This window comes from Notothenia rossii (genome assembly GCF_949606895.1).
Source record: "Notothenia rossii genome assembly, chromosome: 9".
Classification (NCBI taxonomy): domain Eukaryota; kingdom Metazoa; phylum Chordata; class Actinopteri; order Perciformes; family Nototheniidae; genus Notothenia; species Notothenia rossii.
The window spans coordinates 5525909-5545877 of record NC_136907.1 but is presented as its reverse complement, the minus strand read 5'-3'; the positions used below and the strand labels follow the sequence as shown (position 1 = coordinate 5545877).

The 19969-nt window shown below is 42.5% G+C and overlaps 1 protein-coding gene across 2 annotated transcripts in view; it reads right to left on the bottom strand.

The window, feature by feature from the left end:
• The window catches only part of klf8 (Kruppel like factor 8), a 69619-nt gene extending 50098 nt beyond the window's left edge, over positions 1–19521 (bottom strand). Inside the window, exon 1 of one of the 2 annotated variants that reach the window (XM_079647162.1) lies at positions 19161–19521. In XM_079647162.1, the coding sequence (XP_079503288.1) occupies positions 19161–19187 (27 nt within the window). In that variant the 5' untranslated portion in view covers positions 19188–19521. The remainder of the gene's footprint in view (positions 1–19160) is intronic. The other variant, XM_079647161.1, reaches the window with a different exon arrangement.
• Positions 19522–19969: the final 448 nt, after the last annotated feature.

The window sequence follows — 19969 nt, the reverse complement described above, 5'->3', positions numbered from 1 at the left end:
GTTGCTGATTGGCTCCTTTATGGCTGACAGATGCTGCCTGTTGGCCACCAGCCAAGCATGACCCAACTCTGGATGGTTTGTGACTGCAATGTATTTCCTTTAGAGTCTATTATGTGTTTACATGGCTGTTGTTTGCAAGTTGAAAGACAATGACATACAGTCTTGTGATTCCTTAAGATGTTGGTCAGAAACATAAACACACACACACACACACACACACACACACACACACACACACACACACACACACACACACACACTGTATGCATGCAGAAGAACTGGGTGTGTCTCCATCTGGCAGAGAGAGAGGCAGAGAGAGGGAGCCGTTATCACACCACACCCTAATGACGTAGAGTCGGCCGCTACTTCCCTACACACCCTCTTATCCACACAAACACACACACACACCGGACAAAGTTAGTGTACTCCGCACTAAGTACATATTACCCCTACATACGCGTACATGCACAAATACACGCGCCCAAACCACAATGTTGTGGTTAGAGCACTTCTGTAAAGCTCACACTGAATTCAAAGCATATGTAGGCCAGACCTAACCTCAAGCTCAACGTTCACAGTCTGTACTTTGGGGCCTGTCAGGCGCTCTGAGAAGACTTTATCAAGAAGAAACAGAAATAGTTTTTCCATCTCAATTGTGTGCCGATATGACTCCTTCTTTTCGACATTTTGCAGTTCAATGCTACCTATTTTAAAGGTACACAGCTGTTCTGCTTTATATTACGGTGTACTGCACATATTTAACTTGTCATAGTAATGTGTCATATGAACTTGTTCAACTTACTTTTTGTATATTTATTGTAGGAGCCAATTAGTGCTCAGGGTATATAAGTAGGAACCAATGTTTGTTTCGACAACAAAAAACACACACACACACACACACACACACACACACACACACACACACACACACACACACACACACACACACATACCATGTATACATCACTTCAGGGGACATTACATTTACTTACATGCATTTCCTGGAGACCGATCCTAACCTTAACCATAACCAACACATGCCTAACCCTAACTAAGTCTTCACCCTAAAATTAATGATTGCCCTCATGGGGACCTGCATTTTGTCCCCATAAGGGAGGCGGGTCCCCACACGTGACTGTAAAAACAGATTTAGGTCCCCACAAGTATAGCAATACTAGGCCACACACACACAAACACACACACACACACACACACACACACACACACACACACACACACACACACACACACACACACACACACACACACACACACACACACACACACACACACACACACACACACACACACACACACACACACACACACACACACACACACACACACACACACACACACACAGGTGAGGTAAAGTTCTGCTACCAAAGCTAAGCGTTTTAGTGTAATTTGTAAAGCTAATTCAGGATTAATGAACACGTGGAAAGTAAATGGGCTGAATGTTCAATTGGAACTTTTTGTATTGAACTTTAATCCTCCAGACAAGATAACAAAGCGGCACCTCAGAGGCTTAAAGCGTTGGCTTAGCCTCTAGATTTATATTGCTTGTTAAATTACATGGCAATAAACATGATTCTGATCCTCAAATAAACCTTCTTTTTTTTTTACGATCGAACTGCTTTTGCCTTCTTTTGAAATCAGAAAGGGCCGAGATAAGATACACATACAGGAGAGAAAAGGGATATCCATTAAACAAGCGTCATGTTTTGAGTCAATGGACATCCAGGGGTCACAGGAAAGGTCTTGATGCAGCAATGTCCCTTTCTCCAAGACAACTTTCTTACATGGGAGACAATAAAGTAACCTTAACCCTGAGTTGTGAAAACACAAGAAAGCATTTGACAGAAATCTCACCCAAATACACGTCAAGCATTGAAACACTCAGGTGGAGGTCACTGCTGAAATCTCAGAGGAGGATGTCAAAGCACCTAAAGCTTAACTTCATAAAAGAAATCCCATCTCCAGCTTAATACACGGAAACCCTGCAGTACCCTGTTCCTCCTGGCGCAATACGAATGATTGATGTCTTTTAAACAAACATAGAGGATCAAATTAAATGTAAGCATATGGCGTCATGTTTCTGTCACAGAATGAAACTCCCCACACACTGTGTCTTTGTTTGCATATCTGTCTTGGGAATCTTTTGTTTTACACTAATGTCGGATCTTTGAAGTTCTGGCGGGCCATAAATATTGGATAAACACTTAAATTAACGGTGACTCACATTTTACAAGATCCAACATACAAAATAACCCAAATATCTTCTCATGAAGTGGGCCAGCTAACCAATCAGAGCAGACTCTGGTTTCAGACAGAGGGTGAAAAGAGGTGCTGCAGCACAGGCAGTACGAGAACAATAAAGAGCTTTTTGAACATTAAAGCATGGAGACATGTCCCAGTAGAGACACTACATACACATAATAACTATTTGAGTTTAAAGTTGTTTTGATGATTATCGTGAGAATATCATGAATTGCAATCAGGATAATCGTGACATGTAATTTTTAGTGTGTGTGTTCATCCTGGAAACCCTGACCTGATTATCTGATCATCTTCCTCTCTTTCCCGATCATCATCTCTATCATTCTCCTAACCACTATCTGTCACACACACACACACACACACACACACACACACACACACACACACACACACACACACAGGCGCACACACACACACAGGCGCACACACACACACAGGCGCACACACACACACAGGCGCACACACACACACACAGGCACAGGCACAGGCACAGGCACACGCACACACACACACACACACACACACACACACACACACACACACACACACACACACACACACACACACACACACACACACACACACACACACACACACACACACACACACACACACACACACACACACACACAGACACACACACCAGTTAAGACACACCCTCCCCACCTCAACCACCACCCAACCCCCCTTCACCACCTTCCTCCTCCTTCACTCCCCCCCCCCCCCCCTCTCTCTCTCTCCCCCTCCCACGTTCCCTTTTTCTATTCATTGTGGACGTTTTGGCAGCGCGGCCGTGGTTGCCAAGGCGACAGGATTCTTTCCCTCCCGTTAATAACTGTGGCGTGGTTGGTAAGGGGTCAGTCTCCACCCTCCACCCTCACCAGGGCCTAATCTGAGGTGACACGGCCAATATCCACACACAAACACACACACAGGAAAAAACGCACACTCTAACATGCATGCACACTGGCATGCAGCAAACATTCCCACTCAGAAGAATGCGTGTGTACAATTGCATGCACACACACACACATTTGACAAGCCCCACCCCTTGCCACCATCCCACCACTCACACACACACACTCATTCACATAATTCAGTCACACATTCTTACAAGAAGCACACATTCGGCTACACTCCAATATGAAACACATGCACACACACACACACACACACACACACGCACATGCACACACACACACACACACACACACACACACACACACACACACACACACACACACACACACACACACACACACACACACACACACACACACACACACACACACACACACACACTAACACACACACACACACACACACACACACACACACTTCCGCTCGCTTGATTATCCAGTACCAAAGGTTCTTCTCTTTCGGCAAAGAGGAAGAGGGATTACATCCTGGAAGTTGATGTGTAACTCTCCTTTTCCATATTCCGTACAAGGCTTTAAATATCTTCCACTTTTGACTTTTATAGGGCGTGGTCCAAAAGTTCAAAGCACCCTTAACATGGAAAAGATGCTGTTAATTAAATCTTGGTCAGCAGCAGGTGTCTGAACATCAAAAAGTGTCTTCTTTATTGGTTGATGAAGCTCCAACTGTGTGTGTTAATGCATATACTGGTTGCACGTGGTCTGTTTTACATTACCGCATGTCGTTACAGCAGCAATTAGAAATTAGCTTCAGGTAATTAACGTAATCTTACAAGCGCCCAGACCACAAAGCAAACCAAGAACAAAAACAAGAAAACATTGGGAAAGGATTAAAGTTCTAAGATACAAATCACATCTAAACTGGATAACATGATGACAGATATTTATCATCACCAGATAACCACGCCCTAAAGCATACCCTGCTTCATTTGTCTATTTACTCTAGATTAGAACATAACTTCAATAATGAACCTTGAGCTGTATTGAAAGAGACTAGAGATTGAGTCCCTGTATCAATCTGGAAAATGCTAATGCTCTTACAGAATTTTATATAATTGGACCTCTTTCGCACCAATGGAGGTTTATCCTATGCTTTAAATGCAGTTTGAATTGAATACATTTTACTTTAATACACACACTTACCACAGAATGTTTTTCAAAGTTACAAAGAATTAATCATCAGACTCAGGACTTCAGGACTGTTGTGTTTGTTCACACAATTACCTGTCAATGTTCTTTGGAAGTACTGTCTGCTGATATGCTTTCAAACCACAACAGTGGTATGCACACTCAACACACATTCCTGCTCTGAATGATTTACAAAGCTTGTAAGCGAGTCCGCCGGTGAGTTCGAGGTTTCTTTCCATGTCGTGGTTCAACGGACAGGGTGACCCCGAATACTTAAACTGCATGCTAAAAAAAAGAGGCTCCTAATACCTTTATAAGAAGTATTAATACTCAGAAGAATGGACTACAATATGTTGGGTACACCACGCTGTAAAGTACTGTTGATAAATGTTTTGACGTGATCAAACCCTGGCTTTAATCTGTATTTATCTTTGTTGGATGAAGGCTAGCAGATGACTGATGAAGGGGGAAAGAGAATACATTCCAGAGAACATGTAGGGGACAAAGAAAGAGAAGAGACATGAGCTATTATAAACCACAGTCCTAAACAAAGCTGTGCTTTCTGAAGCTCACATGACAAACTCCCAGCAGCTCTATGACCTTCAGATAAACTCTGTTCCTACTGTAGAGCTGCTATTGTTTAATCCAGAAGTCTCTGGGCGTCAGCAGACGGGCTGGGCTCCATTAACAGCCCTGACGTAGGCCCACACCCTGAACCAGCTAGCCAACATACAGATAAAAACACTTTAGCCTGTAAGCTAGCACAGGATAAGCTAGCAAGCAGATTAACCAGTCAACTAACATACCAATTTGACACGGCTATTTTAGCATTACAGGTAAATCCAGTATGTGACCCACAATGACATTACACACAAGGGTAATCTTCATTTTACTTTGACTTGCTAGAGGGAGTGAGGGAGGAGGAAGAGGAGGAAGGGTGGTTGGGTGGTGGTTGAGGGTGTCTGAACTGGTGTGTGTGTGTGTGTGTGTGTGTGTGTGTGTGTGTGTGTGTGTGTGTGTGTGTGTGTGTGTGTGTGTGTGTGTGTGTGTGTGTGTGTGTGTGTGTGTGTGTGTGGTGACAGATAGGAAGGTGATCAGATAATCAGCTCAGGGTTTGGATGAACACACACACACACACACTAAGATATGAAAATTACATGTCACGATTATCCTAATTGCAATTCAACTTTACATGAAATACCCGAGCTTCTTTTATACTGAAGCATTTGTTCACTTCGTATTAGCAATGCATTAGTTTCATTTATCCAAGTTACATGATATCGGATATGTCCTTTTCTATGAAGATGGGTTAGTAATGTGGAGTGGGTTATGTCACTGTGGTGTCGTCTTAAAAATCAGGAAAAGACAAACCTTATGCGATTGACATTTTGATTTAAAAAATATAATACAATATCTAGTCTCTTATCACAATATAAAAAATAATCTTACATTTTATTTAGGGTTGTAAAACAGTTCAAATTCAATTGGATTAATTGACATTTTGAGCCCCAATTGTAAGCAGCACAAACTTCACCTTGGGGTTTCTCTAGATACCACAGAATCCACAATGACCTTAAACACCACAGTTAACAGTTATGGACCCGCTGTTGATCACAGGAAATGACTGTGATCAACCGTCTGGTATGAGGGGTCAAACACATGGAGATAGATGTGCATCTTCTTTGTTGCCAATGCCATGCATTGAATGTCTGAGCAAAAGTTCATTTTACCGTAGTCAGCCAGTAAACTAGTTAGCTCAATGTACTTGTGAACGGGCCAATGAGCTAAGTGGTATTCACTTAACAAGCCTGCTAATCAAATGGCTGTCAGTAGTAAATGGTCACAAAACTGGTCAATTAATGAACCAGCAGGTCAACTGGAGCTAATCTCTTCCTCCATGAAGAGCAAGTGAGAAACAAACTGAATTTCCGTAACACAAATGAAGCCTTTTAAGATTTTTAGAAAGCCAGGAAAACAACTAATAACAAAATGGTGGTTAGTTTTTTCCTGCAAACAGTGTGCACCTGTTTAATTTGGACCAAATATCTGAAGTCTTTTCATGAATGTCAAATATGTACGCTACCTCAGATGAGGGAATGTGTTTCAGGTTTACAGTTTGTCGTGAGTAAACAGAAGGGGAACTGGAGAGCTACGATGTTTCCAGAGTCTCAAAGTATGACAGATTAGCACATTAAGACAGACGGAGTTAAACTGTCACTTCGATGTATAGTCAACACAGATGGCTGCTGGGCCGGCCAAGCTGTTCCAAGGAACTCACTGTGTGTGGATGTGTGTGTGTGTAAACAAGTGTGTGTTGTGGTTGTTGTTGTCTAACTCTATCACCACCTTTCTCCCTCTCTCCCATCTACATCTCGGTATTTCCACCAACGTTCTGCTTTTTTCTTGTCATGTCGGTGATTGGCAGAGCAGTTCAAGACAGAAAGAAAAAGAGACACAGATGGCCAATTATGCCTGCTAATGGGCATTTTGAATAAACGGGCAGTAAACTCAAAATGTAATTGATTTTGCATTTGAGGGCAAAATGGTTCAGCTAAGACTGGAACAAAACACTGCATTTTGCTTGAGCTTTGCCACACCTTTAATTCTTCAAAGGTGTCATGTAGAAGTTTTCTAGGCCTCACGTGTTTTTAATAAACCAAATAGATGTGGAAGCTCTTAAGGTAGCGACACACCAAGCTGACACCAAAGAACTGACACAGACGGACCCGACTGTTGTGTCGCCTCACGTATCCTGCGTCTTGGCTATGTGTTGCACTGGAACACACCGCAAGGACTTCAGCCGACGGCCAAGAAGCACGTACGAACTGCGCATGCGTGAGTGGCAATAACTCTCCTTACCAGCAGGCGGTGGTAGTGTGTATTCGTCATTCAAAAGAGGCAACAACCGGAAGACAGACTGCGTGATAACCGAGAGAAGAAGAACAGACTGCGTGATATAAACAAACAACAAATAGCGTGTTCCATTTTCCCTCTACAGCGAGAAGCTCACGGGGCTTTCCCCAACCTGTGAGGAGAGCTGGAGTTAAATGAAATCTCTCTCTGCCTTCTTAATAGTTTGTTTGGGTCCCTCACTTCCGTTTCGCTTCTCATGCACTGATTCGCTAGCTGAACAGCCAATCAGAGTGATTTCTTTTGCCGACAGCCTTTGGACGACCGTTTTCGGCCAAAAAGGTGTCGGCACGGTCGAATAGACGCGACGGTGTGGGACACACCAATCTGAGTAGGGTGACAGGACGCTCATCTTCGGCCTGACGCCCATCGACGGCCAAAATTGGCTTGGTGTGTCCGGGGCTTTAGTCAAATAACATGTCAGCAGCAATGCCAAATATGCTGTCATTCCAAACATTTGCTGGTTCCAGCTTTTCCACTGTGAAGATTCACTGAGTTACTCCTGTTTTGTACCATTGTAAACTAAAGATATGAGAGTAACGGGTTGCTAAGCCGACAGAAAATGCAATGTCAAAATGCCAGAAAGATTATGCAGCGCTATTCTTATTGTTTCTTGTCTTTTATGACCTAGAAATACTAATGGAATAACTCATAACATGCCTAGTATGTATGTACTCTTTCTACAATTTAAATCAAGTTCATTTGTCCCATCAGTTCCTCCAATTTCTGCATTAAAAGGATCTCATTTGCATACAATACATATCACTGGACTTTGCATATCCATGAATTGTTCCAGATTTTTTTTATATCATTGTGAATGTTATTTGTCAATGTGTAATTTCTGGCATGTTACGCAGTCAGTCAGTGAGAGTATATGAAACACATGTCTTTTGTTCTATAAAGCACATTTTGTATGAATTGCAGTGTCACCTCCAGATGGTGTACATGGCAGACTGTAGTAGAGAAAACCAAGTAGGAGGAGGCCTGTAATAGACAGAGCTGTTGTTGCTGCAGCACACGGATAAGAGTCAGAGTCAGATAGTCCGTCACGACTTCAACTGGATCTCAGTTCCACCAGAACTGGTTGACTGAGGTACACTGAACAAAAATAGAAATGCAACACTTTTGTTTTTGCTCCCATTTTTCATGAGATGAACTCAAAGATCTAAAACATTTTCTACATACACAAAATAACAATTTCTCTCAAATATTGTTCACAAATCTGAAAAAATCTGTGATAGTGAACACTTCTCCTTTGCCGAGAGAATCCATCCCACCTCACAGGTGTGGCATATCAAGATGCTGATTAGACAGCATGATTATTGCACAGGTGTGCCTTAGGCTGGCCACAATAAAAGGCCACTCTGAAATGTGCATTTTTGCTTTATTGGGGGGGTCTGGGGGGGGTCCGAAAACCAGTCAGTATCTGGTGTGAGGGTTAGGATTAGGGCTAGGGTTAGGGTTAGGGTAATGTTGTGAATCGAGTGGCCTGTGTTCGTCGTCCATAACATACGCCTGCCCATACCATAACCCCACCACCACAATGGGCCACTCGATTCACAACATTACCCTAACCCTAACCCTAACCCTAATCCTAACCCTCACACCAGATACTGACTGGTTTTCGGACCCCTCCAGACCCCCTCAATAAAGCAAAACTGCACGTTTCAGAGTGGCCTTTTATTGTGGCCAGCCTGAGGCACACCTGTGCAATAATCATGCTGTCTAATCAGCATCTTGATATGCCACACCTGTGAGGTGGGATGGATTATCTCGGCAAAGGAGAAGTGCTCAGTGTCACAGATTTTTTCAGATTTGTGAACAATATTTGAGAGAAATTGTTATTTTGTGTATGTAGAAAATATTTTCGATCTTTGAGTTCATCTCATGAAAAATGGGAGCAAAAACTAAAGTGTTGCATTTATATTTTTGTTCAGTGTAGTTCCAGAGTGTTTTGATTAATGATCTGAAAAATGCTAAACTACTCCAGTCCTGAGTGTTTATCTAAAAATATAATAGTTTCCTAAGTGAAAACATTTATCCTCCCCACGATTCGGTTCCACTTGGACAGGTTCTTCCTTTGCCCATACTACACCCTTCAGTCAAGTTTCAAGTCAATTGGATTGGTAATTATTTTCTGTAATCCTACTGACAAACAGATTAACAAACCAACATGCACACAAACCAAAAAACAAACCCAAAACTTATCCTACAATTCGAAGGAAATCACTTCCAGCAGATCGTGGGAGGCTGTGGCTCAGTGGGTTAGTGCGCTGATCCTCGAATCAGAGGATAGCAATATCGAGTCCCACTGCAGTCAGCATGTTGTTGTGTCCCTGAGACACTTCACCCCAAATTGCTCCTGTGGGGATTGTCCACAGTAATGAGTATAGTCGCTTTGGATAAAAGCGTCTAACAAGTGACATGTAATGTAATGTCATATTGATGGAATCTAGACAATGTCTCCTTGATGCTCGCTGTGATTTCTATATGGTTCTCCATCAGTGCCAATGCATTCATTGTACACACAGCATGTTTTTCTTTTTTAGCAAACACACTTCATTCCAGGTCAGAATCATTTTAAAAAGGAGGTAAAGAAAGAAGAGAGCCTGAATAGAGAAATTAAGGTCAGATCAGCAGCTCAGTATCAACGTACAGAGTGAGGACGGCTGGAGTATGGAAGCACATTGCTTCATGTTCAATGTGATATTTGAGGTAGGACATCTTTAAATATTTGGGTTTGGAACAAGGTGTCCGGGGTAGAAATGTGGTGTCATGACAGGAGAACCAAGCCTCTCTGCCAAGCTCTGCCTTCACCATATAAACGTGGCTGTGTCTCTAAAAATAGCCTTAAGCCCTGGGGCAGGCCAGCTTGAGCAAGGCCGCCCAGCAGACACAGAAACACCGTGACACCCAACAACTCTGCTCCCCCTGCTCGGCTGAATCCAGGGCAACAAAGTCTGCTAACCTCCTCCAGATACTGCATGCTACAGTGCTGCAGATTAGCAACACGTTAGCATTTTGTTTTAGGCAAGGCAAGGCAAGTTTATTTTCCTTTTCCCCCTTTCTTGGGCCTGCTTACTCTGCCTCTTTTATGTTTACCCTGCTTGTGTTTTTGTGTGGTTCTACTATTTTAACCCTTATTACAAATATTGTAAGGTGACCTTGGGTTATAGGAAAGGCGCCTCCAAATAAAATGTATTATTATTAGTATTATTATTACACTCATAGGTTACAACACCATGGGATGTAATCTGTAGCTGTCACAGCCTCTTTGGTTTCGGGATTTCCCAAAGACTTTGAAATCTGGCTGCAGGGATTTGCTCACATTCAGCCTAATAAGCATTAGTGAGGTCCAACCCTGATGTTAGGTGATAAGGTTTAGCCCCCAGTCGCAGTTTAAGTTCCTGCCATAAGTGTTGCATGGGGGTGAGATCAGGTCTCTTTGCAGGCAAGTCAATTTGCTGCCAAACTGGGAAACCCTTATCTTCATGTAGCTAGATTTGTGCCATATGTCATATTTGAAGAGTTTCCTTTACATCATTTTCTTTTTAACCCTCCTGTTGTCTTCGGGTCAAATCTGACCGATTTACTACTTTCCTAAATCATAACTTTTTTTTTTTACATTCGATTGCATTAAGGCTTTGTGATATCCTTCACAGTAGACATTTGAACATATAAAATTGCTGATCACCACTTTCATTGAATTTTGGATGATTTAGTCAACTTTGTAACACCCATGGCGTTCCCGGTCATACAGAAGAGGAATTAGTAACCATCCGGATCAGATAAAACACACACAGAAACACCCACATACTCTAGATGTGCCCCTCCCCCCATGTTAATCACACCTGGCACACACAAACGCACCAACACACACACAGAACAATTTGATACATTTCCCGCTCTTATGTGCCCATCCCCCCACATGGATCACACCTGGCACACGCGATACATGTTCCCTCAGTGTCTGTTCTTTGTATATTTACTGCAGTGTTTCATGTATCCCAGTAGTCTGACACAATATGTACAGTTTGAAAGGGTGTTCAATGAAATTTGGTGATGATTAATGGTTTTTGTGTTAATGTAATAGCAGTTAAAACAGGACCGGTCAAATTTGACAGCGAACACCAAAGTAAGGAGGGAAACAAAGACAATAGGAGGGTTAAATATTGCTAGATAGATGTTTATTATAATTTGGCATATTGGTTAACAATGTCATAATTTTCCAGAAAGGGAATCCAGATAATTGTAATGATTAGATTAGATGTACTTTGTTGATCAAAATGTGAAGATTGTTTTTCTGTTTCAGCAGCACGTTAACAAGGCATAGCACGTGAGTTAATATACAAACATATGATACAATTTAAAATAGAAAAATAATCATAGACAGCAAACAACACAAATATAACTATCAACAGAAGAAATAAATATATAAATATCTATAGTGTATCTAATTGAGAGATTATCTTCACAGGGCTCTCACCTCTCATCATTGGCTGAGCCAGCAGTTAGCAGCTAACAACGCTAACAACAGATATAGTGCTAACAGAGCTAACAGTGTTTATGGGGTAAACCTCGATTGTGGACATTACGCTTCCAAGACATTGTTGTTGGTTGTGACGGCATGAAATACACAGAGAGAGTGTGAATGTATTCTCTGCTCAGGATAAATAGAAATGTTTTATTGTTATGCTAGATTAAAAAAACCTTCAACAAGCGTTGTACAAAAGAAGAAGGAGCATTTCTATCTAGCTCGGTAATGCAGACTAATAAAAAAACACAGATATGACGTCTACCTCCCCTCTGCTCTCAAGACTTCCTGCCTCCCATCAATTCTCAGTGATTCAGCTGCCTGTGTGACCTGAACCTAAACCCCGCCCGCCTGCAGTGACCCCAATGATGGCCCCGGCGCACCCACTCTATTCCTCACACCGTGCCTTCATACCTCGCTCTCATTTATCTTTTTCTGTGGCACTCTCTCTCACACACACACACACACACACACACACACACACACACACACACACACACACACACACACACACACACACACACACACACACACACACACACACACACACACACACACACACACACACACACACACACACACACACACACACACACACACACACACACACACACACACACACACACACACACACACACACACACACACACACACAGCCAGCTGGCCAACTCACCGATCTCCCACTCAGGTTCAACACCTGATACGTTTACTCAGTTACGGTTGATACAAGCTAGAGAGGGGGAACATGTCAACGTCTCGGTATGAGGACGCGGAGAAGAAAGAAACAAAAGCTCTCCGTCTCATCTGTCGGTCACAGAAAACATTTCTGTCAGCACTCTGTCATCCAACCCTTTACTCTTGTCCTTAATTTCGATGATCAAGCAACTGAAGCTTATAGTTGCAGAGACATTGCTTCACGTAGCGTAAATTACTCGGAAAAAGAGCATCATATAAAATGGAAAAGCGCAGTGATACGTTTAGCTTCGCCACAAGCGTGAGACTCCTGATCTCCAGGTCACCAGAGCCTCTAAATTACAAATGCAACCCTGGTTCCTTTAAATCATTACAAAGAGTCAGTTCATGGCATCCAACACGCGCCAAATTCTCCCTCAAACGACCTCCTACTTCAGTCAGGGTCTAATACATTTATCTTAATCCTATCACACACTTATAGTAAGAAACATGTAATTCAATAAGTAACACGTGGCAATCCAGTGCAAAACATTTATTAAATAGTGAGCGTACACCTGATTCATTCAGAAGTGGAATATGATATAAATACGTGTGTGTGGGTGGATTGAATTACAGCAATACAGGAATCTATTTTCCAGGAAATGACAGTTGCACATTGCAAGCTCAACCTGTTTTACAGACGCATTGTCTTTTCTACGTTGATTACTACAAGTTTAGAAATCTGTTGTGATTCATCTGTGAACGATTTGTTTGTTTTGTTTCTATTCTGAACAAAGGGAAAGAGAAAAGAGGCCTCTGACTCGACAGAAACAACACTGCAAGTATTGATATTTTAGATTTCTGAAAATGCATAACACTCCATATAGCTGCAGGTCATTCTTCTGCTTGACATCTTATTGTCTGCATAATTGAAAACAGTTGCCCGCACATTCATTGTCCTCACGATTGTGGAGTTAGCATGCAACACTTTCACATCCAGATTACAATAGGGAAAGTATATTCAGTGAGCTAGCATAATGCTAATTGATCATCTACTTTTTTTTCTATATGTGAATTGTTTTAAGATGTAATGCAGCAACCTTACAGATGTGTTGAGAGTCACCTTAGTAGTAAGTTAAAGACATCAGCAAACCTATTTAAATATTGCCAGAATACGAGGCACGAGAACTTGAAGTTGGATTAATAAATCCTTCTTCATTCAATCAATTATTATACAGCCAATTAACAAGAAAATCAGAAACAAACAGAGTAAAGCATTTCAAATGTAGAAATAGGTATACAGTCACAGTGTGTGCTGTTTATCATAACACTAGACTAATGATTATAGACTCTGAATGGTTCATAATTAAGGATTGTCAAGTTTCTACAAGTCTCATCAAGTTGGTTTTCGTGACACACTGAAATATATTCATCCAAATGTTACCATTAAAAATCACTTAGGAAACATACAGTACTGGATTCAAAAGGCAAACTGTAGTCAGCGGTGTTGAAAACCACCAGGACCCCAGGTTACGTTTCTTTCATTTTAGAAACTTCACAACTGTTGAATTTTGCAGATGTTTATTATATGAAAAAAATGCGTCAGAAATATGTTTCCCCCTCATTTTCTGAAGAAAGACAGGAGAGCTCTTTTAACTGACATGTTGAGGGTGGGGAGACACACTGGCTACTTCTGACCCCTCCACCCATCCATGGCATGCTCACAACTCTGTAAGATGTGCATGGGTGTGTGCAAATATGTGTGTAGTATCGAAGGGTACCCAACTTCCACTATCTCAGTAGTTTGATCAAACTGTGTTCCGCATAGTTAATCATTGCCGACAGCTCTCTCTTATAAACACACACAGACACAGACACACACACAGACACACAGACACACACACACACACACACACACACACACACACACACACACACACACACACACACACACACACACACACACACACACACACACACACACACACACACACACACACACACACACACACACACACACACACACACACACACACACACACACACACACACACACACACGTCCATCTCTCACACACACAGGCAGACTTTGTATTCAAGAGCCCTTCCTGCTGATGCCCTGCCCAGGAATGTACAGCTGACCCTGCTCTCACTTCTACAGCCCAGCTGATCCTGGACACACACACACGCGTACGTACACACACACACACACACACACACACACACACACACACACACACACACACACACACACACACACACACACACACACACACACACACACACACACACACACACACACACACACACACACACACACACACACACACACACACACACACACACCATGGAGCATGCTCAGTTCTGGGATGCAATGCGCTGCTATCAGTTAACTACATTTCCAATAATGCACAGCGTTAAGTGTGATGGGAGCAAATTGATTTCCAATCCCACAGCTTCAAAAACAGTTATCTGGGTCGAAGGTGGAAGTAAAAACAGAAAGTAAGTAAGACCTGTGTGAGTTTTTCTACACATTCAGCAAACAATAAAATAATGAAAAGTGACTCTGTGATCCATCATATCCATCTAACCTGCTGGTATTGTATAATATTTAAATGATTTATTGTGTCTAAAGAGACAAGGTGCACCACATATTTCAAAATAATAACCCACAATATTAGCAGAGAGTAAATTATTATCGATTATCGGCTGACTGGTGTACCATTAAAGTCTAATTTACTGTTCATAAACAATAATCAGCTCTTCGAGGGGCACATTTCTCCAGTACACATTAAGTGATGTGTTAGTGGTTTTATAGAAACTAGAGCTGTCAACTCAGAAGAAGATGTCACAGTAAAGGTCTTTTGATAGACCTGAGGATAATATAACACACGATTGAACCAAAAATAGAGGGACCGACAACCAAAAAGAGCGGCTACAACTCAAATATGTTTTTCCTGCACTTCAGTTCACTCCTGGGAACAAACTTGAACTTTAACTGATTTTCAGTAACGTTTAACACACTTGAAATTGAGTGCAGCCTCTTTGAGTTTGAAATACTTTTTTCCAATCATGCTACTTTGAGTTTCGTTCTTAAATGTCTGCATTATTAGCAAAGATAGACATGAGCCGCGTTCACACCGAAGTACTTTTCCCACTTTAGTTCCGAAATGTCGCGTTCACACCAAAAAGGGCCGGAACTTTAATCAGTTCATGAGAACCATTTCATCCCCTTTTCCGAAGCCGCAATTTTACTATCCTCGCTTTAGCATTATTAGCATTAGCATTAGCGCAGCGCAGAAACGCAGAGAGACTAATTTATGGCAACACAAAATGAAACATGGGAGCGGTGGAGATGAGGAGGTGTCGGCGTTCTGGCGATTTACTCGGAAGGCTTCAGTAGAAGCTGCTGGGAGTCCCAGCAGCTTCTACTGAAGCCAGTCCCCAACTCCGTGGACTTCCGACCGGGGATTTTGGGCGGCAGTATACGCCGTGAAGTTGTTTGCGGTAAACCCAAAGCAGAAGAAGAAGAAGTGACGTCAGCGGCTTCATTTGCCTAATCCTCCCCCAGGGACTTATTCCGGTGTGAACGCGATCTGTACTTAGTTCATCAGAACTAAAGAGTTCTGATGAACTAAGTTCTCATGAACCTTTGTGGGAAAAGTACTGCGGTGTGAAAGCGCCTATGGGAAAAAGTGACATAATAATAAAGCCAGTGCTCTGCTTTAAACATTCTCATTGTGTCTAAGTCCTGAGGATAACATTTTGTAATTCCTGCAATTTATTGGTCAAACATGTTCCTGTGACTCAGATGTTGTTGTTTATGAGTTACTGACATGCTGCAGAAGTCATAAATGTCCCTTCCACAGTATATCTAATGGATTAATTGAGGCTAATTATATCTGTGCAGAGGGTTCCTGAAAACACCTCACAGTTTATTGCAGGCTGAAAGCTACTTACTGTGATTACCAACTTTTACAGCAGCAGCGGTAAAGACCGTCTTCAGTCACAAGGCTACAGACGGATCTATTGGTTTCCACTTTCAGTAAAAAGGCCTTCATTGATCAGAACAGTCACATGTTTGCCCCAGAGCCCAAAGTGCTTTGACCCTTCAGACAGACTTTAAAGTAGAGACAAACAGGGTGAGGCTAATCACTAGCTGTGCTAATCCACCGTCACCTGGAGGCTAGGCTGCTCTACTGCAGCTCGTGGGAAACAGTGAAAGTTAGGAGGAAAAATGTCATGTTGAGAAGACAAGCATTCTTGTAATAGTCTCCACCAAAGAAGTCACTTTTTGCGCTTCAGTTTGTGGACTTATGAGCAGGATAAGAATTGGTCCTATTTTACGAAACTTGGTGATGTAGCATGGTTCAAGAAAGAAACCATCATATTTTGGAGCAACCGATTCACAGTGTGAATACAAAACCTATGTTGCCCTTCTGTTGACACTAAAAGGAATCACATCTGTCCTTAGCGGAGCTCCACGCTCTCCTAGAGTCCTTCTAGTTAACTAAAACACCTCTTCAAATCCATGTTAGCATAGAATAGCTAACCAACCAAGTTCAACACCAGAACATAACAGTTATAAGGCCAAAGCTAGTTATAAAGTTGGGAGGCGTGTGGCGCAGTGGGTTGTGCGTTATTGCTCGGATTAGGGGGTCACCAACGGATCAGGGGGTTCAAACCCCACTGCAGTCAGCATGTTGTTGTGTCCCTGAGACGCTTCACCCCAACTTGCTCCTGTGGGGATTGCCCACAGTACTGAGTATGTAAGACGCTTTGGATAAAAGCGTCTAACAAGTGACATGTAACGTAATAAAGTTGCCTCCTATACTTCCTGAATTGATTGAATACATTTTCTAAACTTAGTATTGTGTCGATCACTCAAACTGGAATATTGTCTCTTTTTGGATTCACACCGCTTATTACATTTTTCACATGGATAGATTATGTTATAGTGATGTTATAAATAGTAGCTTTAATTAGCTGTAGCTTGGTCAGCATACATTTGCTTTGGTTTCTCAACTATTTGAAAGTGATGGTTTCTAAAAAACTAACTAAGTATTATTTTTTCATTCTGCTGAGCATCTCAAAAATACATTTCTAATGGTAGACATCACCCTTGTCATCTGTAATCAATAAACAATAAAAAGGATGGAGACAGTGTTGCCCATCGGTGTGAAAACCCCAACTTTGATACAAGTCAGTGCTGCTAGGGATATATTAAGTGTATCTATTAAATTATCATACCTAACAAACTACTTTAAAAGGGTGTGTCCGCACAGGTGAATCAGCACATAAGGACCAAACTAAAGGGCCAACCTTGGCTATCATGCCCAGACATGTACCAGCTGGTTAGACAAACCCTTTGCAATCGTTCCACCTTAACTCCGAAATACACAATCACCCGCAGTGAGTCAACAATGTTATACAACTGCTTGAAGGCTACAACGTTTAAATGCAACTTGAAGGCTCAAACCTTTGTCAATTAATCAATTTGTAAATCGATCGCCAAATATTTTCTGAATTGTAACTCTTCAAAATATTATTTTTGTAAAATACATTTTAGGCTTATGGAAACTATTTTAGGACCTTGGACTCTAGAAAATGTGTTGAACCGTTTTAAATCAATAAATAATCAATCATCAATATACCTGTTGGTTGTAGCCCAAAAGTAAAGATTAGGTGTTCGTCAGTGAAATTGCTAATGCTGGTTATCAGAAATATTAGCAGAAATGAAATCGAGGAATACACAACAAACATAACAAGAGGGACAATGCAGTGTTTTATGTTACTGCGCAACTTTAAAATCCATCAAACAATCAATATTCAATAACATCCATTGGTCAGCCATGCAAACCTGCAGGTCAAAGTTCACTTCTTTATCAAGGAAGATGTGCACCATGCAACTTGTCTCCAGCATCTTCCCTACCAACTATCACATATACAACAGATCTGGAGCTGCATTCAGGATACTGTTGCTTGCTTTCTGCTCCATAACATCCTGATATTTTATTCACTTTTGAGTACTGACACATGAGCATACTGAGTTGAAGCAGAAATAATTTAAAGGCACAAGTAGGGCCCATGCAGTGTAGCATGGAGGCAGTGCACCTGGCTGCTTCCCAGGCGTGTGTGTGTGTGTGTGTGTGTGTGTGTGTGTGTGTGTGTGTGTGTGTGTGTGTGTGTGTGTGTGTGTGTGTGTGTGTGTGTGTGTGTGTGTGTGTGTGTGTGTGTGTGTGTGTGTGTGTGTGTGTGTGTGTGTGTGTGTGTGTGTGTGTGTGTGCGCGCGCGTGTGTATTTCAGAAGAGGCTGCTGGCCCTTTAAAAGCTAAGATGGTGTCCTACAAGCTGCAGCTTCTGCCTTCCGTTTCCTTCCTGCCTCTAGAGATCACAGCATTTCAAATTGAACCCGAACTAACCCCGCACACAGAGGGAAACACACACAGCGGGGACAGAAGACAGGTTTCCGTGTAACCTGTGGAGATGACAGTGCTCTGAACATGATGTTACAATGCATTGTTACAAAACTCTTCCACTAATTGCAAAATAAACTGCCTACCTGCGAGAATACACATGTAATTACACACTGACATTCATATGTGGCACATGTTGAGCTGACAACTGCTTCCACAAAGATGGATTTGTTTAATTTTTTTTGTATTCATTGACCAGGGCAAAGTCAATAACGTGCACTTACTTTCTTGTTACGGGTCTCCGTGTGCATCTCGGTTGCCGGAGCGGTGCAGCGGCGGAGGGGTGGAGCAGCAGGAGGGGGTCGGTCGGGGCTTTTGGGTGTAGCTCTATCTGAATAAGAGCTGTGATAGGGAGAGAGCAGGGTTTTGGGGGGGGATTAGTTTCCACCTTAACAGTAAATGTGGGATATATAGATACACGCTCCCTCTTCTTGTGCGCTCTTTTCAGTTCATATCCGCAGCGTCGAAGGCTCCCTTTGCTCCCCCCAAAAAACAGCCAGTCTCTCGGTGTGTCTCTCCCTCTCTCTGACGGCGTGTTGTTGCCGTGCATTCAAGGGCTGGGCTCTCTCTCTCTGCCTTTTCCTCCTCCGCCTCTCCCTGCTTGTGACCCCACCCTGCGTCCCCACCCCTCATCTCTCTGTCAGTCAGGAGCTGCGCAGCCCTGCAGCCCTGCAGAGGAGCAGAGAGGAGGCTGCCGGCGACCCGACACCGGCTGCAGGCAGGCGGGCAGGCGAGGGGACGAGCAGCCGCTGCAGAACCGCGCAGATAATGCATAGGGAATTTTAATTGCATGCAAAACAGCACAGGATCTCATCCACATCTGTTAAAGCCATGTTGCTACTTATTGCTCAGAGATGGTGGAGAGAGAAGCACCCATGTCACCTTACTGACGTCACCCAGCAGGCTAATTGAGGACACTTGAGCTGGGTGGGGAGGGTGGAGCGGTGTATAGTCAGTATACCCAGCAAGGCTTTGCAGCATTACTTCTTATAATAAAACATAAGGCACATCTGAATGAATGACAAGGGAATGC